General features: G+C 42.6%; 2 protein-coding genes across 5 annotated transcripts in view; one reads left to right on the forward strand and one right to left on the reverse strand.

Annotated features, from left to right (window-relative positions):
* Positions 1-1,296: 1,296 nt before the first annotated feature.
* On the reverse strand, positions 1,297-21,432 carry RARS2 (arginyl-tRNA synthetase 2, mitochondrial). 2 transcript variants are annotated; one of them, XM_083608379.1, is made up of 20 exons: positions 21,296-21,432; positions 20,695-20,768; positions 19,990-20,095; positions 18,197-18,280; positions 16,596-16,693; positions 15,498-15,553; positions 14,310-14,393; positions 13,279-13,355; positions 12,429-12,587; positions 12,110-12,216; positions 10,849-10,935; positions 10,124-10,184; positions 9,519-9,595; positions 8,972-9,096; positions 8,489-8,556; positions 8,292-8,401; positions 7,887-7,985; positions 7,045-7,119; positions 4,088-4,151; positions 1,297-1,850 (listed from the first exon to the last, which is right to left on the reverse strand). In XM_083608379.1, the coding sequence occupies exons 1-20, from the start codon at positions 21,296-21,298 to the stop codon at positions 1,764-1,766; spliced, it is 1,701 nt and encodes a 566-aa protein (XP_083464505.1). In that variant the 5' UTR covers positions 21,299-21,432; the 3' UTR covers positions 1,297-1,763. The 2 variants fall into 2 exon arrangements, with proteins under 2 accessions (XP_083464505.1, XP_083464504.1); XM_083608378.1 differs by lacking the exon at positions 21,296-21,432 and adding an exon at positions 21,042-21,248.
* Positions 21,319-21,522, forward strand: part of ORC3 (origin recognition complex subunit 3) — a 35,402-nt gene continuing 35,198 nt past the window's right edge. For 2 of the 3 annotated variants that reach the window (XM_083608335.1, XM_083608336.1), the window contains exon 1: positions 21,319-21,442. In XM_083608335.1, the coding sequence (XP_083464461.1) occupies positions 21,419-21,442 (24 nt within the window). In that variant the 5' untranslated portion in view covers positions 21,319-21,418. The remainder of the gene's footprint in view (positions 21,443-21,522) is intronic. The other variant, XM_083608338.1, reaches the window with a different exon arrangement.

Raw genomic sequence — 21,522 nt, forward strand, 5'->3', positions numbered from 1 at the left:
ACTTTGCTGAAACATGTATAATAGGGATTCTCTTCACATGTTCTTGTAAGGAAAGGTGCTACATTTACTAACTAGATTGTTGATTCAGTCTTAAAATATCTCAATCAGATTCTCAAACACACAGTACAACACATTTCCCGGTACAGCGGTACCTCGGGTTACATACGCTTCAGGTTACAGACTCCGCTAACCCAGAAATAGTGCTTCAGATTAAGAACTTTGCTTCAGGATGAGAACAGAAATCGTGCTCTGGCGGCGCAGCGGCAGCAGGAGGCCCCATTAGCTAAAGTGGTGCTTCAGGTTAAGAACAGTTTCAGGTTAAGTATGGACCTCCAGAATGAATTAAGTACTTTACCCGAGGTACCACTGTATCTGCTTGTGCCTTGGCTTTCATATTGTCGGTTGCTGAGCTACTCTGATAATCAGCTAGCTGTCGTAGCCAAAATGAAACCAAGATGATTGTTATGAGGGGAAGTGGGGGGTGTGGGAACAGAATGCTGTCATCTGATTGCTGAAGTGAACATAGGTGTAGCTGAAATGGATTCTATGTCTTTTAAGCTTTTGATCTGCTGAATCCACTCTGAAAGCAGGAAGAAAAAAAACGAAGCTGTTGCTCGTAAGAGGATTTTTTTCTATTGTGATTGGGTTTTTTAACACCATTTTGTATAATATTTGTTTTTGTTGCACATCTAATATTCTGAAAGTGCTAAATAATTTTTTGTGCAAGTTAGGTAGTGCAGAGGCCATTTGGGTTTGAACCCTTTGTTCTTGCATTAAATAAAACTTAATGGGGGTGGGACAGTATTTAATGCTACTTAGATGTAGTTCTTCATTTTTGTCAACTTAATCCAACACTGAAATTCATGAAGGACAAGTGTTTTGATTTAGCTTTTCTGCAGCTTTGTAAAGATGTAAAGTTGATAATTAAACAATTAGGAGTGTGTAAGCTTCTCAAGTGGAGAAACTAAGACTGGAAAGGAGGTCCTAAATTCTAGACATGGCAATCTACTCTAAGGGGCTAGAATCTCAATTTTTACCTTGACATTCATACAGCAAACTTGTGTTCCTTGGGTTATGCTATAAATCCTTTTTGTTCTACGCCAGTAGTCTTAACGCAGTAGTTCTTGTCCAGTTATGCAAGATGGATTGTACAGGGACATGAGGGCTGCCCCTAGACCTTCTCTGTGGCAGACTGCCCAACTCTGCTCTGCTTGAATCAATGTCCTATCAGCGGCTAGGCACTTACTTCATTTCTTGGCTCTGTTGGGCACTTAAAACAAAAAAGATGGAAAGGTCTTTAGATTTTAAGACTGCTTTATTGTGCACAGTGCACTGAACTTGCTGTAGCTGCATTTGCATTGCTGTGGGGTTTTTTGTTTGTTTACATTTTACTGTGACATTTCTTTTACAAGGGCAGCAACCTCCTCCCCATGACATATTTTGAAGAAAGGGGTGGGAATGAAAGGACAAGCTCCTCTCATAAGAATAATACAGACAAAATAATACAATGGCAGAAGGGAATGGGATCTGTTCTTCAGTGGCTAATGCTGTGTGTGTCCAATGATCTCGTCTCTAGGTACTGCCAGACTCCAACTCCTTTAATCTCTGATCCATTGTCTGGGGTTGGTGGGAGTCCAAAGACATCTTAAAAGTCCACACATTTCCCACCTCTGGTCCAGGCAATATAGAGAAGCAAGGACAGAATAACAGCTAGTCTTCAGAACTCGTATAGTTTAGAATATGCAGTGCAGGAGATCTTCTCTTTACATTTTATTGACAGGTGTGATTCCTAGAAGCTTCATTCCATTAGCCAGAACGGAGCGAACAGCCTGGAACAAACAGAGCCTTGCCTGGAAAAATAAAAGGTGGGGAAGAGGAGGACACTAATTAATTTTTATCCTTAGCTCCCTTAAACAGAATTAATTCAGTAAATCTTGAATGTTTGGTGCATGTTCAACCATAGCAGAATTACAAACTACTAAAGAATAACAACAAATGTTAAGATGCCCACTTTGCACCAACAGCCGTTTCTTCCAGAGTTTAATCCTAGTAATGCTGAAAGTCTGCTATTATCTGTTTCACAGACACATGCCTATATTTGTATCCTTGTTCCCCATGCATAGTAAGTAGTAGGTTGAATGCTATTTCAGCTGAACATTACCTACCTCTCTACAGTGAGTGTATTTTTAGGGCAGCAAATACACTACAAACTGTATGATGTGAAGTACATATGCGTGCGCACACCCTGACTATGGAAATGCTGCATGGAAGACATGCTCGTGCATAGCGATGAAGTCTTAATCTAAAATTACAATACATGAAGTGGTCCTAATACACCTAGCTCAACCTTCCCCTAGCTGGTGCCTTGCAGGTGTTTTTGACTATCGCTTCTATGCACCGCAGCCAGTACAGAAGGCTAATCTAGCCAGTGATACACGGTCTATGGCACCAGGAAGAAAAAAGTGAACATACTTGTTTCAGGACAATTGCCTCTTGATGAAATACAAGGATATCCTACATCCTGCCTCACCTACATCAGTAAATATACCAAAGGCAATGTGCTTTTATGTTTCACAAATAAAGGTGGACAGAAGGCTCTAGTGGGTGCTGTCAAGTTGAAGACAGATGAAGGGAAGAATTGACCACATACATTGGAGCAGTTTCTTTTCAGCACAGTTGCAAGAAATCTACCTGGTAGGTTAAATCTGCTCCAAGTTTGTGATTAATTAATTTGCCCCGAGTAACAGTGCAAACCCTATTATGTGTCCACTCACGTCTTTTGATTACAATGGGACGTACTGCCAGCAGTCGTGTGTAGTATTGCAGCCTAAACGGATTTATTTAGACTGCAACCTTATTTGGGAGTAAGTCCTACTGAGCTCACTGAAGCTTCTGAGTAGGTATATAATTTTGCGCTGTTAAGCCTGCAGCTGTATTTTTAGTTAATTAAGCAGCCGGAGCTTATTTTAAAAGGTAAACTCAAACATTAGTGCCACACGTTTTTTGTCTTAACGCTGTTTTGATTTGGTGCACTACCTTGGTGTGCTGCCAAAATAGGGAATAAAGACAAGCAGAAAATAGTCTTTTCCAACAAGGATTGGTAGAGTTTGATTAACTCGCTAACCCCGTTTGTATCATCTCAAAAGGAGAAACAAAACCACACCAAACCAAACTGCTTTTCACTCTGCCTCTGTTTAGAACAGTTCACATATCTATAGTATTGGTAGTATTTTGAGTGGCACTATAAGGGGGGAAGTGGGTAGATTTATTGTCTCTGGCTACAAAAAGCCTGAGAAAGCTGAAGTCTAACAAAAATGGGAAAGATTCTCCACGCTAAGGAGAAGGCTTAAAGAAACACGTGGCAATTGCAGAAAATGGCTTATTTAAGCAATGTATCTCCTCACCCCCACAATTATTAGTATGGGGAAGGAAAACATTTTAAACTAAACCAAAAAAATTATGCACCGTATTTTTTGCTCTATAAGACGCACTTTTCACTTCCTAAAAAGGGGAAGTGTGTGTGTGTGTGTGTGTGTGTGTGTGTCTTATGGAGCGAATGCAGGCGGGAGGCTCTGCTCAGTGCTCCCTTTAAAGAGCCACGTGGAGCGTGACACGGCCTGTCAGTCCCTTCTCCCTCCTCGGGGAAAAGCCCCCAAGAGCTGCAAACACACTCCATGCGCTCTTTAAAGGGAGCGTGGCTCTTGGGGGAGCCTTCCTCCCGCTGCCCAGGAGAGGCTGCGCTGCGATCTTGCTTGCTGTCCTGGCTTATGGGATAGCCGCGTGCAGCCTCTTCCGGGCAGGGGGAGCCTTCATTCCCTTCATATCCCATAAGCCAGGACAGCAAGAGGCTATCCCAGAAGCCAGATCCCTCTTGCTGTTCTGGCTTCTGGGATTCAGAATATTTTTTTTCTTGTTTTCCTCCTCCAAAAACTAGGTGCGTCTTATGGTCTGGTGCTTCTTATAGAGCGAAAAAGATAGTGCTTATTTGATATATACCCCATCCTTCAACGGACTGCCAGAATGTACTTCTCTGTAACACATCTCACGAGTAATGCATTCTATTCAAATAGCATCTTTTTTACTTTACCTCTGCTAGTTCCGGAATACTGCCTTTCACAGGTAGCATTTTGTGAGCCACAGCTGCTAAGTGACTGAAACAGAAACAGAGATATGAAACAAACTCTTTAAAAGCTGCAACCCTCAGTACGCATCTAAACTTACTAGCATTTGCTAGGGATGTGCAGTGAACCCAAGATTTGCATTGCATCTAGTGTTTTTAAACAACCCAATCTGTTTGGATCAGCTGTGTGTTGTTCTGATTCAATTCCATTTTAGGGGCCCAAATCTGATCCGTTGGATATGAAACTCTGTTTTATCCACCTCCCCATTCACTCTCATGGGGAAATCTATAAACTGCTATAACTTTATTTACTCCTCACATATAAGTGAATGACATTTGCAAGCAAATGACCCCTCAGAGTGGATTAAACCTACCAAATGGATCAGGCATCATGGAAATTAATGCATTTCCATGCAGGGAACCTTTGATGTTACTTTTTTTAAAAAGTTTGAAACTTTTTCATCCTCTGCCAGAATTGGATGCAAATTTCAAACCTAGTTGCTCCTACTTGAGAGGGATGAAGCCTGCCAAATTTCCAAGAGAGAGATAAAGCAGTTCTCCTGTAAAGGTGGAAGTAACCATTTTGGAGTGGAAAAATAGACATCACAATCCCTTCTTTCTTTCTTTTTGCGGAGGAAGCAATTAGTTTGAAAACTGGGTACATGAGGAAGGTCCCCTGGGTAAGAAACTTGTCAGAGTTCAAACAAACAGATCCAGGGCCTATTCTGCTAGGTGATCTGACTTTTGCAAGCCACCTCAATTTGCCTAACTCTGGCACTTGCATGCTGCTCTCGTAGCCCAAACTCAAGAGAAAACATGACCTAGGTATTTACTTCAACATCCCTCCCTCAAATCACGGTGGTTGGAGTCCACTGTGAAAATAATCTACTCTGTTTTAAAAGCTAGACCTGTCCATTCGAGCTCTGGGCATTTCCCCAGTCAGGTTGGTTTCTGTTTCTCTGAAAATAAAAGGGGTTGCGGGTGGGGGAAGGGATGAGCATTTCATTAATGAATGGGAAAATGAAAGCAACAGAGTTGCTCAGAAGGTTGGGCACTCCCTGCTCCATCACAATAGGCCTTGTCAAGTGTGTGATCCAACTTGGTGATGTGAAAGAGTACGCCCGATCACCTCTATTTACCTTGCCATTCAGCTTTGTTACCAATGAAATTTACTTAAGAGCAGGTTGAGTAACCATAGTTCTATAACACAAGGGTTACCAACAAACAGAGAAACCACCACAGTTTGGATCCTTCTGCCAATGGAACAGTCATTTTCTGACCTATTAAGATGAGCATTATGTGAGAAGCAACTCCTCCCATACCGGAAGAGTTTCTTCCGTTTGCACACGTTTTCCTCAATACAGTGGTACCTCAGGTTAAGTATTTAATTCGTTCCGGAGGTCCGTTCTTAACCTGAAACTGTTCTTAACCTGAAGCACCACTTTAGCTAATGGGGCCTCCTGCTGCTGCTGCGTCGCCGGAGCCCGGTTTCTGTTCTCATCCTGAAGCAAAGTTCTTAACCCGAGGTACTATTTCTGGGTTAGCGGAGTCTGTAACCTGAAGCGTATGCAACCTGAGGTACCACTGTACCTTTTTATAGCCCACTGGAATTTGATAATTTACTCACTATGTTTCTCATGCTGTAATACGGAGGGAGCAGGAAGAATGTGTGGCTTCCCAGAGGTTGCTTGACTCCTAAGCTCACATAAGTTCCAGGCAGCGTGGCTAATGGCCAGAGATGCTGGGAGTCCAGAAACATCTGGAAGGCCACAGGTTCCTCAGCCCTGATTTAACGCCATCCCCAGGGCACTGCAATCCTTCCCTAGAGGAACTAATGCCTTGCCACACTTGCACAGGAATACACTCAAATAATACCACCAATACATTTTTATTTTATTTTTTAAAAATTATACTTGTGGATCTCTGAATCCACAAGGAATAATCAGCAGGCTTGGAAAAATCTTTGCCCTTGTTTTTAAAGGAGGGAAACCTTTGCTGAAGTAAAAACAAAAACAAACCCACAACTTTATGGGGCACAAAACTGGGGTGGGAGCACCTCAACACAGCCACCATTGACTGAAGATGCTCAGCGGCCATAAAATACTGTTGCAGGGAGGGAATAGGAAAACCAGACTGTGCATTCTGGGAAATGGAAGGACACCACCACACATTTGTTTGCAGTTCCCACAGTTAACGTTATTACTGATACAATGGCACGAAACAGTCACTAATGCATAGCTCTAGCCCTCCTGCAGAAGTTGTACATGAAGAGCCTGCTAATACTTGTGCAGTATATTGAAGAGGCTTCTGCAGAGTCTTCCCCTCACCCCCATAAAAGCAAATAAGCTCGAAATGTCATGTACATTTCAGTTCTATTGACGCTATGCACTGTTGGCCTCAGTCACTGGACTGAAATCAGCTCATGAGGTGCCTCGGGGCAAAATGTCTATCAGAGTCAGATGATGGACTTAACAGACCATTAAAAGTAACTGGTTTTTCTAGTTGAGGCAGATTCAAATTCTATGAATATGTACAGGGTTTCCTGGACAGTGTGCCAGAAAGAAAGGGGTGGCTCATTAAGGCTGGGAAATGAAATAACACTTGACAGAAGGCCCATTTCAAAGTTTTCAAGCCTGATTCACAGAATGCATTCTCTTATGAGGCTTATTATTATTAATGGAAATGCAGTATTAACATGTGAAGCGATGCTCAAATGTTCAATCTAAAGAAGTTCATTCTTCAGTGAACCACAAGTTTAGGTTCTAGGTATAGATTTGGCTCTAAATAAAGCCTAAACTTCCTCAAGTTTGGAATGAGGGTCTGTGAATTTAATTACATCAAACTATTCCTTATCAAGCCTTATTTTTTTAAGTAGGCTGAATTCTTGTCAAAGGGCAAGACGTTTCTCTCACCCACTCACCTACCTTAGTTTAAGGAGATAGGCAACAATATGCTTGGGCTGGAGATCTTGAGAAGACTTGTAAAGAATCTCATCATACCTGAAGAGAATAAATAGAATAGCTGACACATACTTCAGAATCTGATCATAGCTAGGATACGCACAGGTCACATCTATATTCCCATACTTATTCTCATTTAACACTAATGGAACACCTGTGATTTTCTAAGCAATGTAGGATGAGGTAGCCTGTGCCTGGAGTCTCACAATCTAATAGACATGATGCGCAGTCTGAGCAGTACAGTATAGTATAGTATAGTATAGTATAGTATAGTATAGTATAGTATAGTATTAGTATAGTATAGGTCCTTCTATCACCTTCCTATACTGGCCACCAAGCTATATCCCCCTGAGTTGGAGAGTGGTGTCTTTCTGAAGCCAGTTTGCCTCTTTCTGATGTTATTTATGAATTGCCTCTCCGGTCAAAAATGCCTGAGGTTATATAAAAATTTAAAAAATCTCCAAAAGTTGGTTTGCAGCCTCGACAAATCACAAGTTAATCATGAGTCATCAAGGAAACCATGGCTTGTTTCTCACACAAAAAAAGTATGTTTTGTTTTCCAGCTGTTGGGTTTACACAAAACAGAAGGCCTTAATTAAACTAAAGTTTATATGCCAACAGTAATTACTTCCGATCATGGCAGTAAAGAAATCATAGTTAAGATGCTGGGCAGGGTTCACACATAACAATAAGCTTTAGTTTAATAAAACAATGGAGCCATTGTATCTAATGCAACTTCAGCTCTCAATTAAGCAAGCAACTAAGTGAACAAGCAAGCAGAAGTTTGCAACTTATATTCTGAATACCTGAGAAGGTGCTGAATTAGCGAAATAGCCTGTGGATCTTGTAGGCATGCAGCATTAATGCAAGACGCCTGATTGACTGCTCCACACATCTCTTCTAAACTGGGTGGAGAAAAAGACAACAGAAATATTAAACATCTAAAACGTCTACGCAATTTTACTGAATGGAAAAGAGCCACATTGCCTTTTCATGAATATTTTCATTGTACTCAATGGAACAGTATTGCTAAAACCGAACTAAAAGCACTTGAGGAGATTGGGAATCCTAAATCCCAAGATTTAGAAACAGTGGCTGGGATCTAAAGAGTTGTTTTGGTTGTGGCCAAGGATTTGGGTTGGCCCCCTGAGGTTTTCTTGGAACAACAGACCCTGACCCAGACTCTCGCCATTTTCAACTGCACTTCTTACCTGTGCAGTCTGGCGTGTGTGTACTGCAGGAAGACACCAGTATCACCTCGGCTCTGGAGAATACGATCCCAGCTGAACTGATAATCAGATAATAGGAGGCCCCTGAAGTCCTGAAATGGTAAGTTATTCAAGCATCTTGTAAACCCTGACAGCATCACTTTACATTTTGTCATGAAAGGATAACAGCATCAACAGACCTGAATGATAAATGCTGCGAGCCCAATCCTCTCAGCTGTCTCAAGAGGGTTGTCCAGTTCTTTGGTTGCTAAGCAGATAACAAAAGGTGAGGTGGGGAAGAGTGTCAATGGCTGCATTTCAATGTGACACTAAACTGTGGATTGTCAAAGCATATATGAGCCTAGTGTTCTCCTGGGCTTGCAGATTCCTTGTGAACTCCTTTATGCGCCTCCTGCTTAAGTAGCAGAAGGAGTTCACAAGTTTTCACATCTGTTTTTGGTTAACCGCAGTGCCATCTGAACTGGCACACTGGTCAATGCCTATAGGGAATTTTAACAAGTCAGCTTAGAAAGCAGGGTTTGAAGTTGTCTTGTTTGAAACTAATTGTAGCTAATGTTAAGCACCATTTGTTGGACTTGGAGGACACAACAAAAATGCTAAGGCCAGGCCGGCATTTCCATTTGCACAAGCATTACGTTAATAAGAGAGAATGATCAGCTAACTTTTTGCAGAAGCACTTTGTTCTATCACCATGGAGCGAGCTTCGTCCAAAACATCGTCAAGGAAAACCACTTCTCCTTTCCGAGTCCTCATTCCTTGAACTCTTCCAAAGGGCACATGCTGGCACCTGCAGGAAGACAGGGGACCAGAAACTTCAGTTGTTTTACTTTACCACCTTAAAGGGGGGAAAAGTGACATTTTCCAAAGTGCATAAACTAAAAATGTTATTCCTTCTGAACAGAGATAATGTCAGCGCATTTTGGGATTCACAACTGTGCCCAGAAAGAAATTACTTTGCAGTTCTTAATATCTAGACACATGTACAAACATGAGGTGGAGGAGAAGGGAGATCATTCTTTCTGGCAAACATAAATGCTTGCACTGACTGAGCAATCAGAAGAACTCAACACAGAATTCCTCCAATAGGGTATCTTCAAAGCCTTTTCCCTGGGCATTTCAGCAATTTCTGCCTGGACGCTGCTTAAGGGGGTTGAATATAGGACGTATGGCAACCCTGCTATAGATATAGATAGGCAAGTACACATTTACCTTTCTGTCCATTGGTAACCCATTAATTTTAGTATCTGGAAGACCTGTTGAAAATGAGGGATCTGGCTTTTATCTGTCTTGGAGAAGGGGAAAAAAGAAAGTATCATTAAATGTACATTCAAACAGACACACAAGTGAAAATGTTCATATCCAAGGTGGGACAAATAATGGAGATGAAGTGAGGATGAAACTTGTGTATCTGAGAACATGATCTTCTAACATAAACTTTGGAAAAGCAGTCAGGTATGCGAGATCAAACTCGACTGAAAGATCCAGTCTTGAGACCACCACCCATTTCCAAAAAAGTGTCAGAAAAACTCCACCCTCACAACTTTGAAAGCTTTCACCTTTTTATTTGTTCAGGCCACAGGTTGTGCCAGAGATTCTGGGCTATAGCCAATGGCGTCCCTCCATTGATGGAAAGCTCTGATCCAGCAGAAGCTTCCATCCCTGCCCCGCAAGCCAATCTCACCCCAGCACTATATCTACTTTCATTTTATCTTTCCTTTTGCTGCTGCCAAAGTCAGTGGGGTTTGAGGGCCGAATCAGAATTATGTGTTTGACGGGCTGGGGAGCTAGCCAGTCTGCGGGACAGCCAGACTTACCACATATATCATAGTGTCAGGATTCCATTTTTCCACTCTGTCTATAGCAGCAGCAAGATCTCTGGAAAACAAACACAAATACAGTCGTACCTCGGTAATCAAACGGAATCCATTCCGGAAGTCCATTTGACTTCCAAAACTTTCGGAAACCAAAGCGCGGCTTCTGATTGGCTTCTGGAAGCCGCAGAAGCCCCGTCAGATGTTCAGCTTCCAAAAATAGTTCGCAAACGGGAACACTCACTTCTGGGTTTGCGGCATTTGGGAGCCACAATGTTCGAGAACTAAGCTGTTTGAAAACCAAGGTATGACTATAAGAGCAAACGAAACTTTCCAAAATTAAACAAACTTTAACTTACTCATTGTTAATCCTTTTGTGATTATGATTTGCGACTGGTCAATATTTTGTCATGTCCATCTAACAGAGGATAAGGCTGGCTGCAACTCTATACTGAGAAGCATCTCACCAGGTAGGCTGGAGCCCCATTTAACTCAACAGGTCTTACTTTGGAGTGGATACGTATAGGATTGCTCTGTAATAGCATCGGAATGCTGGGCCATTTCTATGGCAGCACCTAGGCTATAGAACTCCTTCATTTTTTTATTTCACAGAGTTTTTAGTGTGGGTGACAGTTCTGGGTGTGGTTTTTTGCCAAATTCTTTTATGTTTTTGTTTTTATTGTATTAAAGTTACTGCTAAACAATCATGCAAAAAGAATAACACTTGCCTCGTTAGGTAGAGTGAGGTTCCATCACTCCGCATCACAGCAGAACAGTCCTCCTTTTCTGATAGGTAAACTACTCCTGTTCCTTCTCTAGAAAAATGGAGAAACAGAAAACAATGAAGCAACCATATGCGATACACAGATGAATAGTCATAATCTCACAGCACACTTCTAACCATAGTGTACTCAAAAATAAGTCCTCTTTAATTCAACAAGGCTTACTCCTAGGTGCATGGGTTAGGACTGCAGCTTGTGATCACAATTCTACAATCACACTTATTTCTCAGTAATTCTCCCCTCACTATCCAGAATTAAGGTTGTTTTCAAACAAGGATGATTAGGGCAAGAGGGACTTTTCACAGAAAGGTGATTACTCCCTTTCCTCAGCAACTTTACTGTACCCTCCAGCTCACTGATCACCTATATGGCAAATGTCTATGCTTCTCTCTCTACGAACCAGGCCAGATCCTGTACACCGCACACAAGAGAAGTATGGAGGGTAGTCACATGAGAATGGGCCTTTTCTATGGAATGCTATTCCCAGGGAGATATACTTGGTGTCAGTTTTTAAGCACCAGGATGAGACTTCTCTGTTTACTCAGGTCTTCAATTAATTAATACTGCCCTCTGTGGTGGTATTGATCTTTAGGACTTTGTTCTCATTAATTCATTGTTAGATGAGCATTTTATGCCTTTTGTATTGTTGGCTTTAAAAAAAAAAACCATCTCTGGTTTTAAATTGTTTTCAGAAGCTGCATTTTTGATAAGTGACGGATAAATTAAATAAAAATAATAATGAAGCCATCACGTTTACATTACCTTTACCCTCCCCATTCTCACCTGCCTGCAGACTGCCAACCCTAACAACCTAGAGCAAACTTTGTTATGAATATCAGTATCAATTCAATACATGGTCCTTCCCTGCACAAAGCATGGGTAGGGAAACTGAGGCCAGGGGCCAAATGCAGCCTTCTACACCTCTCCATCTGGCCCTCAAAACTCTCCCTAGGCAACATCCCTCTCTGGCCCTGTTTTGCTAACTGCTTGTGCCTGGCTAGAATGTGCACTTGAACCATGATAACACCTTTTGCTTGTCTGGATGGAGGACACAGAGGGGTGTGTGAATGGGTGTAGAAATCAGCCTACTGTACAAAGGTAAAATTTACATTAGTTGCTCTGCCCCAAAAACCCAAAGTTCAGACAAGCAGGAGAGGTGAGGATGGCAGATGGTTCAAAAGCTGTAAACAGAAGAACCTGTTCGTACTGAGTTTTCTTAAGGAGTCCTTTCGTGTCCAGCATCTTTAAGACTTCTTGGCTTTTCTCCTGGTAGAATGATTCTCCAGAATATTCATCAAAGCACACGCCCAGGCGCTGAATGGCCCCACCAGGACGAAAGGAAAACAGTGTTACCATGAGACAAAGACGACCTTAATTTCTGTAAGTGCGTCATTCGGAATCAAGGTGGCGAACTGAACTTTTGAAACCATACTGATTTTGTGTGCTTCTTAGAATTCCCAAGCAATGCCAGATGTGAGGCTGCTAGTGATATATAAATACCGGAAAAAATGGACCCGAGTTAGCACCTTGTACATCCGGGCATAGTCGTCAATGCTAATGTCTCTAAAATGTTGCCACAATGACACGGCTTGTTCTTCACGTGCCTCCAATCTTCTAAAGAAATCTTGCGCCAGCTTTTTAATGTTTTCCTCCTCTTCTGATGCTTTATTGGCCTGTACATAAACCTAAAGGAAACGAATGAAAAATATGGGTCAGTATTAACTGGGAGAACTCTCTCCAACTAGGAAAGGGACATTAGGCAGTGGTGAAGCACAGCTTTGTACCAAGATGGTCCCAAGTTCAATCCCTGGTGATCCTGACTCGGTGCCAGTGATCTCAGGAAGAAGGGAAATATATCTGGCATGAGACCTTGGAGAACCGCCATGCTAAAGAAATGAATGGTTCGAGTCAGTATAAAGGAAGCTTCAAGATAAAACAGAGTCTGAATTGTCCAACAAGGTTATCTAAAACACTGTCAAATAAACAGTACCACTATTAAAAAGCTATCAGATGCTTGTAGCATTCATTCCACACAGGTGCTCAGTTAAAAGAGGGCATGTCTGTGCTAGAGATTTGTTAATAGCCATTCCACCTTTCCAGAAACCCTAGTTATGTATGCCTCCAGAGGAATGGTGGTATAAAATTAAATAAACGTAATGTGAAAATAAACAGTATTTTAAGGCTCAATTACTTTTTTATAAATAAAATACTTATATACTGCAATTTCACTTAAAAATAAGCAGTGTACAACAAGCAAACACACACATACACAATTTAAAAACCACATTTCATCTTCACTCTGGAGCATGCACTCTGATTAACCTCACTCTTTCAGATTCAAGCTTTTTCAGACTATTTAACTGTGGATTAACGTACCTCAAAAAGATGCTGCAAAGGATTAGATTTTAGCTTTTCTTCAGAGCCAAACTGCTGGAAGCCAGCTCCCAACAAACCTGTGTTATTGTAGCCAATACAGTATTTGTTAACAAAATAACTGCATGAACTGCAAATTAATGACACAGTATTTTTTGACTACTTTTCTGCAATAGAATCTTACCAACCTGTTAAGCAAATATCAAGGGTAGAATAGCCAAGAGCATAGTGGTAGCCAACACCTGTGTTGCACCTCACAATAAATCCCTATGTCACACTGCTGGTGGGAGGCCAGGTCACAGCGCTCCTCCTCACCACTCACCAGCTGCCTCTGTACTATAGCAGAGATCCTCAGGCTTAGAGTTTGAATACAGTTGTACCTTGGAAGTCGAAGAGACTCTGTTCCGGAAGTCCATTCGACTTCCATAATGTTTGGAAACCAAAGCGCAGCTTCTGATTGGCTGCAGGAAGATCCTGCAGCCATTTGGAAGCCCCGCCGGACATTTGGCTTCCAAAAATAGTTCACCGCAAACTGCAACACTCACTTCTGGGTTTGCGGTGTTCGGGAGCCAAAATGTTCAAGAATTAAACTGTTCAAAAACCAAGGTACAGATGTATAACCTTCCAGGACTCTCTTTCAGGCTCCTAGAACTCTCTCCCAAGGCCACATCCCTCACTGCTCCTGCTCTAAAACCTCCTTTCAGGTGTTTTTTTTGTTTTGTTTTGTGTTTGCCAAGATGGAACATGTCCCTGGACTGCTCCAATGCCCTTTTCCTGCCTGACTAGAGGTTGGAGGTTTGTGAATGTAAAATCCTCCGAATTTCTGCATGGCTGGAATACAGCCTATTGTGTGAAGTGAAGCGCCACGTTCATGGCTCCACTGACTTTTGCCTCTGGCTCCCACCATGACTGGCACGCACCTGCCCACTCCCGCAAAGGTCGCCCACAAGGGAATGCAACACGTGAACTGAAAAGGGTTCCCCACCCCTGCACTATACATATCCTGAATGAGAAAAGGGGGGAGAATTACTTACCAAACTGCATGCCCCAATCTCCAAGGTAATTTACTCTTGTAACATGATGTCCCGTTGCTTCTTTGATATTTGCTATGAAATTTCCTGAAAACAGAACGTGACAATTATTGATCCCAGCAGCACACTTCATCCCCAAACACTCAGTTATATGTAACCCACACTCTGCTTTTCTCTGTGACAGCCAACAAAAATAATGACTCTATAAGGGCAGTTTCCTGCTGGATCTCTAAATAGTCTGAATGTGCTTTTACAGAAACATTATTTCTTCTACACATTTAATTCAATGTTAAAGAGCCTCCCTGTTTGCATTGTGTTCCATTCATTCCAGAAACACAGTAACTTGATGCCTCTAATCTGTGTAAATGTTATTACTCCCATGCTACAAATAGGTAAAAAAGGCACAAGGTTAAACTTGAAGGAAATGAACATAACAGCTGAAAGAGAATCTCAAGCATGCCATCCTTGTGCACCAACTGTTTCTCATTAAACATGCAATCTCAGTGTGATCTCACTGGACTCCATCCGGAGTTGCAATTCTTCCCTAGCTGCACTCAAAAGGAGGTCATGTATCCGTATCTCAAAGTTGTGACCCACCTGTTACTGCATCCTCTGTGAATTTGTCCCCTCCTCTCTGTGTTGCGTACGGGAACCCAAAGCTGGGAAAAGTCATTCTAATTCGGCCTATTCCCCACATGATGATACAGAAATTCTCTCTGGTCTATGTCACAAGGTTTTTTTTAGGATAAATGTCTTAACTTGTTTTGTTAAGTGCCTGTCTCAATCCTGACTTGACTGACTTTTCCTACGGCTGACCTTTGATTTCGCTATTGCAGAGAGACTCAAATTCCTTGTGAATGCCTACATTACAAAGGGAGAGAACCACATAGTGAAATATCAGGATTCTTGATTAATTGATTGCCTATTACTTGTCTCAAGGCAATTCATAAGAAGACCATAAAAAAGAGCTAAGAAGTGCTTACAATTATACACCCCCACCCACCCCCAAGGTAGGTTTAAATAAAGTTAACACCCAAGTCATATAAGCCAGAGCAGTGTTGGGAGCCTATTATGGTGCCGAAGGCAAACCATCCATACTGTGACACCACAAGTTGGGAGGGTGGGGCGGAAACACCCACGGCAAGCAGGCCGGCCACATGAGCAGAGAACATAGAGCATTGGCTATCTTACCTATTATTGTAGAGCGCAAATGACCCACATGAAACTTCTTTGCAATGTTGGGTGAACTACAAGAAACAATAACAGTTACCATTTGAAGTTTATTTTCCCCCTTGTCTGTAAAAGGCATACGTGCAGACACACATGCTGAGTCCTCACAGCACCATCTCCCAAACAAAACGGTTTCAATGTTTACCCCACACAATGAAAAATGAAAATCCAACTGCATGGTAATCCCCCCAAAGAACCTATTAAAGTAAAAGCAAAGCCACAGAGAAGGATCCTGGTAGAAAACCCCATTCCAAAATGCACTGGCAGCTTTGTTACTCAAAAACTAAATGTACTTTAGCAGTTCCCCTTGCACAACAGACTTCTATGTGCGCGACAGAACTTCCCCTTCCTCTCCTGCCACCTGCAGCTCCCCACACAGCCTCAAAATGTGCTCCAGAGAGTTGGGGGACCCGCAAGAGCCTATTTTAGAGACACACAAAGGGAGGAGAGGAAGAATTCTCACTGTGCAAGTAGAAAACTGACAGCACTGCAATGGCTACAACCCATTACCTTCAGAGATTTATATGCTAATCCATAGCTCATTCATATACTCTTCATGTGCGTGTTCTTTCATATATTTTACTGAATGGGAAAATGTTAGTGTCATAGCTGAGTTGAGAGGAAGGGAGGATGTGGCAGGTATGCTACAGGAGAGTATTTAATATGTGTGAAAACCTTTAAGCATGGAAGCACAAAATCCCCTAATAGAATTTAAACTATCAGCTGTCATCTTTGATGCAGTAAGACCACCAAACTACCAGTCTACATAGATCAAGCTAGATATTTCCCAGGCCACAGTGGGACACAAACCAGAGCCGTCACTTTGGAGAAAGGAGCAAGAAGATGACTAAAAAAAGTGAGTCAAGCATCATAGTGCATGGAAACGAAAGAAGCAAACAAAACCAGACTCAGTCCAGTGAATCTATGTTGATCCATAGCCAAATATATTTGTGTAACCAGACTGCAGACTCCCAAGGCATTTTAGAAATATGCTTCAAAATAACTGAAGCTGTAATCTGCATTGAGTAAACATGTGCATGATTGTGCCTATGAACTCACCTAAACTCAATCAGAATTTTTCTTTTTGGCAATCCTGAGAAAAGTTCACTCTTTATCCCATACTTGGAGCCATCCTCAAACACTTGCTGCAACACTGTCTTAGAAGGCAAAATATGTATACAAAGAAAGGCATTCATCAATAATGAAGAATTTCAGAAACAGGTTGATATCCCTTTCACAAAAAAGCAAACAGTTCCACCTGAAAGTAAACTTCAAGCATGTTAAAACTATAAACCATCAAGCACACATATCCCACTTACAGGTCTAACCTCAACAGCAGCTCACTTCAGAACTTCAACTCACCACTTGACACTAGTATTGTCAAAGTGTCCTTTTCCTGCCATTTGTCTCCCCTCATGTATCCGGTCTTCTTGGCTTGTAAGCCCGAGGTTTGCGTCAATTTAGTAGGATTGATGTGAGGTGCTTTGGAAGACAATACTTGTCTGAAAATGGGATCCAGGCCCAATTGCTGCACCAACCCCAGGCTGGGAAAGTGTCATCCTGCCCCTGGCCAGCAGTCTCAACAGGGCTGTGCATGAGGCTGAGACCCTGCTGTTCTTTAAAGCTCTGCTGGGCAGTAGCCAAGTTAAGATCACACGCTTACCTTGGAACTCGATGGGCCTTCCTTTCAAGCAGACACATACAGGATTGCACAATAAAAGGAGCGGTTGGTTCTCACTTGAGAAGTGTTTCACCGAGTGTGTGATCTGCTACCCAGAGAACTGCTGATTCTCAGAATTTTACCACACCCTTATCACGCTTTGCTTTGACATCAAGCCTGCTCATTTTAAGAGGCCAGAGCTCCAGCAGCTTTGAATCTCCAAGCATCTGTGACACCACACAATGTTATCAAATATCTGTGGTGGGCTTGGAAGATTGGCAGCAGCCAGAGCTTACTTCGGATTCTCCCTTGCGGTTCAGTTTCCCTTGGTGAACTGGGAAAGGCAGTTTGTTTTGCAGCATATTTCAGTGCTTCGGGCATTAAACACCTCGTTCAAATCAACGTTAACTAAATTTCTGTTTCCCCAGCTTTTAGCTTAGTAAAATGAAAACCAAATGAACTGTTGTGGTTTTAAGTTTGCTGTGTTAGTTGTATGCTTCACTCCCCACCCCCATTTTTATTGTATTTCAGTTGTTTTTATTTTGTTACCTGCCTTGGAACAAACATTTGTATAAATAAAGACTGTAACTGTCAACGTACAAGGTATTAAGCCCCATTGAAAATAATAATAAAATTTTACATTGATATCCCAACTTTCCTCAAGACGGTATACATAGTTCTCCTCCTCCTCATTTTATCCTCACAACAACCTTGTGAAGTAGGCTAGGCTGAAGGTTCAGTGATTGACCCAAAATTACCTAGTGAGCTTCATGGCTGAGTGGGGATTAGAACTCTGGTCTCCCAGGTCTTAGATCAACACTAACCGCTACACCACACTGGCTCTCATAATGGGACTTACTTCTAAGAATACATGTATACGTTTACAATCTAAATGCTCTAGAGCGGTGTGCAATCCACACTGCAACCATAAGCCTTGATTTAGATTTCCCTCCATTTATATCCAATAGCATTTTCACTGCTTATATATATTGGGTCTTACCTTTGCTAATAATTCTCGATTTATTGTGAAGTTTACTGTTCCTTCACCTGCGCTGATTTCACTCACCACTGGATCACATTTTAACTAAAATGAAAACACATTGACAACAGTGGATTACACAATCAATGAGTGGCACAGTTGATGCTGTTTTGTTATCAGTATTATCCCATACAGGTAGATCTTAATTATATTTTGAGAGATTTCAGAACTACTTTATGTTGTCTTTCACAGCTGCTGAATGATGAGAATGGCATGTCCTATATACAATTACTACCAGCAGATGGTGCTTTTTAGCACCCATTACATGTCATTTGCTAATGAGCTTTACAATTAAAAGTTTAGACTTCCAACCTGACATAGAATTTGTATAAGTTGTTTAAGCTATACAGTACGTTTAAACATGTAACTAACACAAACACACACACACACACAGTTAGCAGCTTAGGGCCTCACAGTTAACACACACAGTACAAGAACGTTCAGGAGTAGAGCATTAGTAAAGCGACTGCTTTCCAGATTACAATTTTATATAAAAATTGGTGATCGTAAAACCTTTGTAAAGCGCTGTCCAGAAGAAAGTCACTGATGTCAACATGGAACAGGCAGACATAATCTGAGGTGCATGAGTTGTGGGGCTGCAATATCCAACACCTGATCATTTGCAACCTACAAAGGTGAAGGCAAGCAACCATTTTCCTGCCCACTCCCCATATGCGCAGTAGAAGCGCAAGGAGGAAAAGAGAACATAGGAATCAACCTTTAAGCCAGAGGTTTCCAACCTTTTTGAGTCCATGGCTCCCTTGACCAACTACATTCTTTCTGCGGCACCCCAGTGGGGTTCATGAGCCCTGTTATGTCACCCCTTGCCTGCAGAGCTGGCAGCCTCTCACCCTATTTCGAACACCCTACCTTGTGGAGTGTTCCCTCAGCCGCCTCTCCTCTCCTTGGGAGTCCTCCAGGCAGCCGCTGCTGCTACCGCCCCTGCCCCAAAGAGAGGTGCCTCCTCACACTGCCCCACAGCCACCTGGGACTTGGCTGTCCAGACTCCATTCCCAACAGCAAGGACTGGATGACTGGACTCCCTCGCCCGCTTACTCCAAGGCCACCTCAGCTTCTGGCAACCAGCACCCCCTGACCAGCCCCAGAGGCACCATTCGCCTGGGAAGCTTATAGCCAGAGCTGCTGCAACAAATAGCCATGCAAGCCTTTGGGAGGCAGAGAAGTGAGAGGGCATCAAAGGAGGACAGGGGGCGAGGAAAGAAGGATGAATGCCAGTGTTGCCTGCAGCACTCCTGACCATCATTCAAGGCACCCCAGGGTGCCACGGCACACTGGTTGAAAACCACAGCTTTAGGCTATATCAGGGACCTCTGGCCCTGTTTAACCATTATGTCTATGCTATATAAATAGTCCCAGTCTCTACCTTCCATGCATTTGCATACCTATGGTTTATTTATTTTGGTTTTATATCTGCTTTTGTTCAACCATGATATATAGCTGTATATGGACTACTTATATCGTCATTAGATCTTGTTTTGATAATACTATATTGTACAGGATTTTGTATAGCCTTTTGTGGAGAAATTAATACAAATTGCTATTTTTTTTTAAAGAAAATCTTAGGCCCACCAGATGGTTGGACTCCACCTCCCATCAGCCCCAGTCTGTATGGTGAGGAATGATGGATGTTGTTATGTAGCAACATTTGAAAGACCACAAGCTTCCCACCCTGGGGCTATGCTGCCCTGTTTTTAATTGAATAAACACATTACAGTAAGTAGATCTCCGCATACCTTCTTTGCCAGCTTCTGGGCTTCAAGCTGAATATCTGACTTTGAGTAATTGCTGGAGCTAGCATCCAGCACAGAACTCACAGAGAGTTGGAAATCATACGCCTGCCTAGGGGATGAATAAAAAGAAGCAAGAAATTAAGGGGGGAAGCTTTTATTTTATTACTGCATTCTGGCATAAAGACCTTTATTTATTTGCACACTTTACAATACAATTACCAAACACAGGGAGTGGTCTTCCAAGACAAATACACGTACAGATGTTAGGCATGATTTGCCACCATCCACATGGTATCCAAGCAAACTTGGAAAACCTTTTACATTACAGATTCAGCTCACATCTACAAGGTATACATTAATCTAAAGCGTTAAGATAATTTCTCCATAGTGGCTGCTGCAACTGTGATGAAAGGGAGAATACTGTGCTAGTGTTAATAAATGATCAACTGAGACCATACGGAGTCAAACCCGTCTTTGTCATTCCTCTCATCATCCTTCATATCAAAATAGCCAATGTTTATTTGTACTGGATTTCTTTTGAATACTAAAAGAATTACAACAATTCTATTTTAAAAATTCCTAAATTATAAACAATGGCTAACTGAAATATTAGCAGCATCCTGACTTTTAGTCATCATCTTGTCTTACCATGGCAAAGTGATTTTAAGAAATTAAAATAATTAGAATAAAAATTAGAAATAACTCTACCCTTTTCTTGACACTGGAACAGCATATATTGACTTAATCAAGTTTTCTGGCGGCGTCTCCAGAATATGTGAAAGCTAGATTGAAAACAGATGATCCATATTAGTTAGGACAAAGTCAAGGCGCATGACTTCTGAGACCAACAGTGTCCCGCCCCCCAACTTGTCCATCTTTCACGGGGGTGGGGGAGTTAGCGAGCTGCTATCCTTATAGCTAACTGCTCTCTGCAGTGAAGCTTATGCAATCCCAGCAACCTTTCCAGGAACACTGTAGCAAGGAGGAACCATGAACCAAGGCCAGGGCAGGACGAAAGCCGACACCCTGGCTGCAGAATGAAGAGGGAGTGGTACCTGAGCAGCGATGCTCCTCCGAAATCGACACGCCGCCATGGCGCGCCCTCCACCCCCTGCCGTGGACGCGGCTCTTGGGAGGAGGAGGAGCCACTCGGCTCCCGCCGCCAATCGGATTGTACCACTTTCCGTCCGGCAGGGCAGGCGCGAAAGATTCGTCCCCGCCCCCTCCCTCCCTTCCTCTCTCTAGCCCGGCTATGGCGGAGTGAGGGAGTCACATGACTGGGAGGGGCACAAACTAGACTGGCTCGTACCATTCTCAGAGAGAGGGGGGAAAGGAAGACTACAAATCAGGCCCCGGAAGTGGCGGGAAAGGAGGCTCGAGTCCCGCTCGTGGAGTTTGGCCGCTGCATGTTGAGCGAGCTGGAGCCGCGGCTATGAGCACGTGCTCAGTCTCCAAGGTGAGTCAGGACGGGGAGGGTGCGCCGCCCCGCCCGCCCTCAGCTTTAAAGAAGCCGCCCCCCCAAACGCGTGCGCGCCT

The sequence above is a fragment of the Podarcis filfolensis genome (genome assembly GCF_964270895.1).
Source record: "Podarcis filfolensis genome assembly, chromosome: 3".
Taxonomy (NCBI): Eukaryota; Metazoa; Chordata; class Lepidosauria; order Squamata; family Lacertidae; genus Podarcis; species Podarcis filfolensis.

Bases quoted from the DNA above. Each gene is read 5' to 3' on its own strand.
- RARS2 (XM_083608378.1), bottom strand. From the start codon at position 21,080: ATGGCGGCGTGTCGATTTCGGAGGAGCATCGCTGCTCAG. The intron at 12,588-13,278 runs GTACGTTAATCC...CGTTTCCTTTAG, and splicing joins CTTTGCAGCATCTTTTTGAG to GTTTATGTACAGGCCAATAA. The intron at 4,152-7,044 runs GTAGGTGAGTGG...TTTCTGTTTCAG, and splicing joins GCCTATCTCCTTAAACTAAG to TCACTTAGCAGCTGTGGCTC.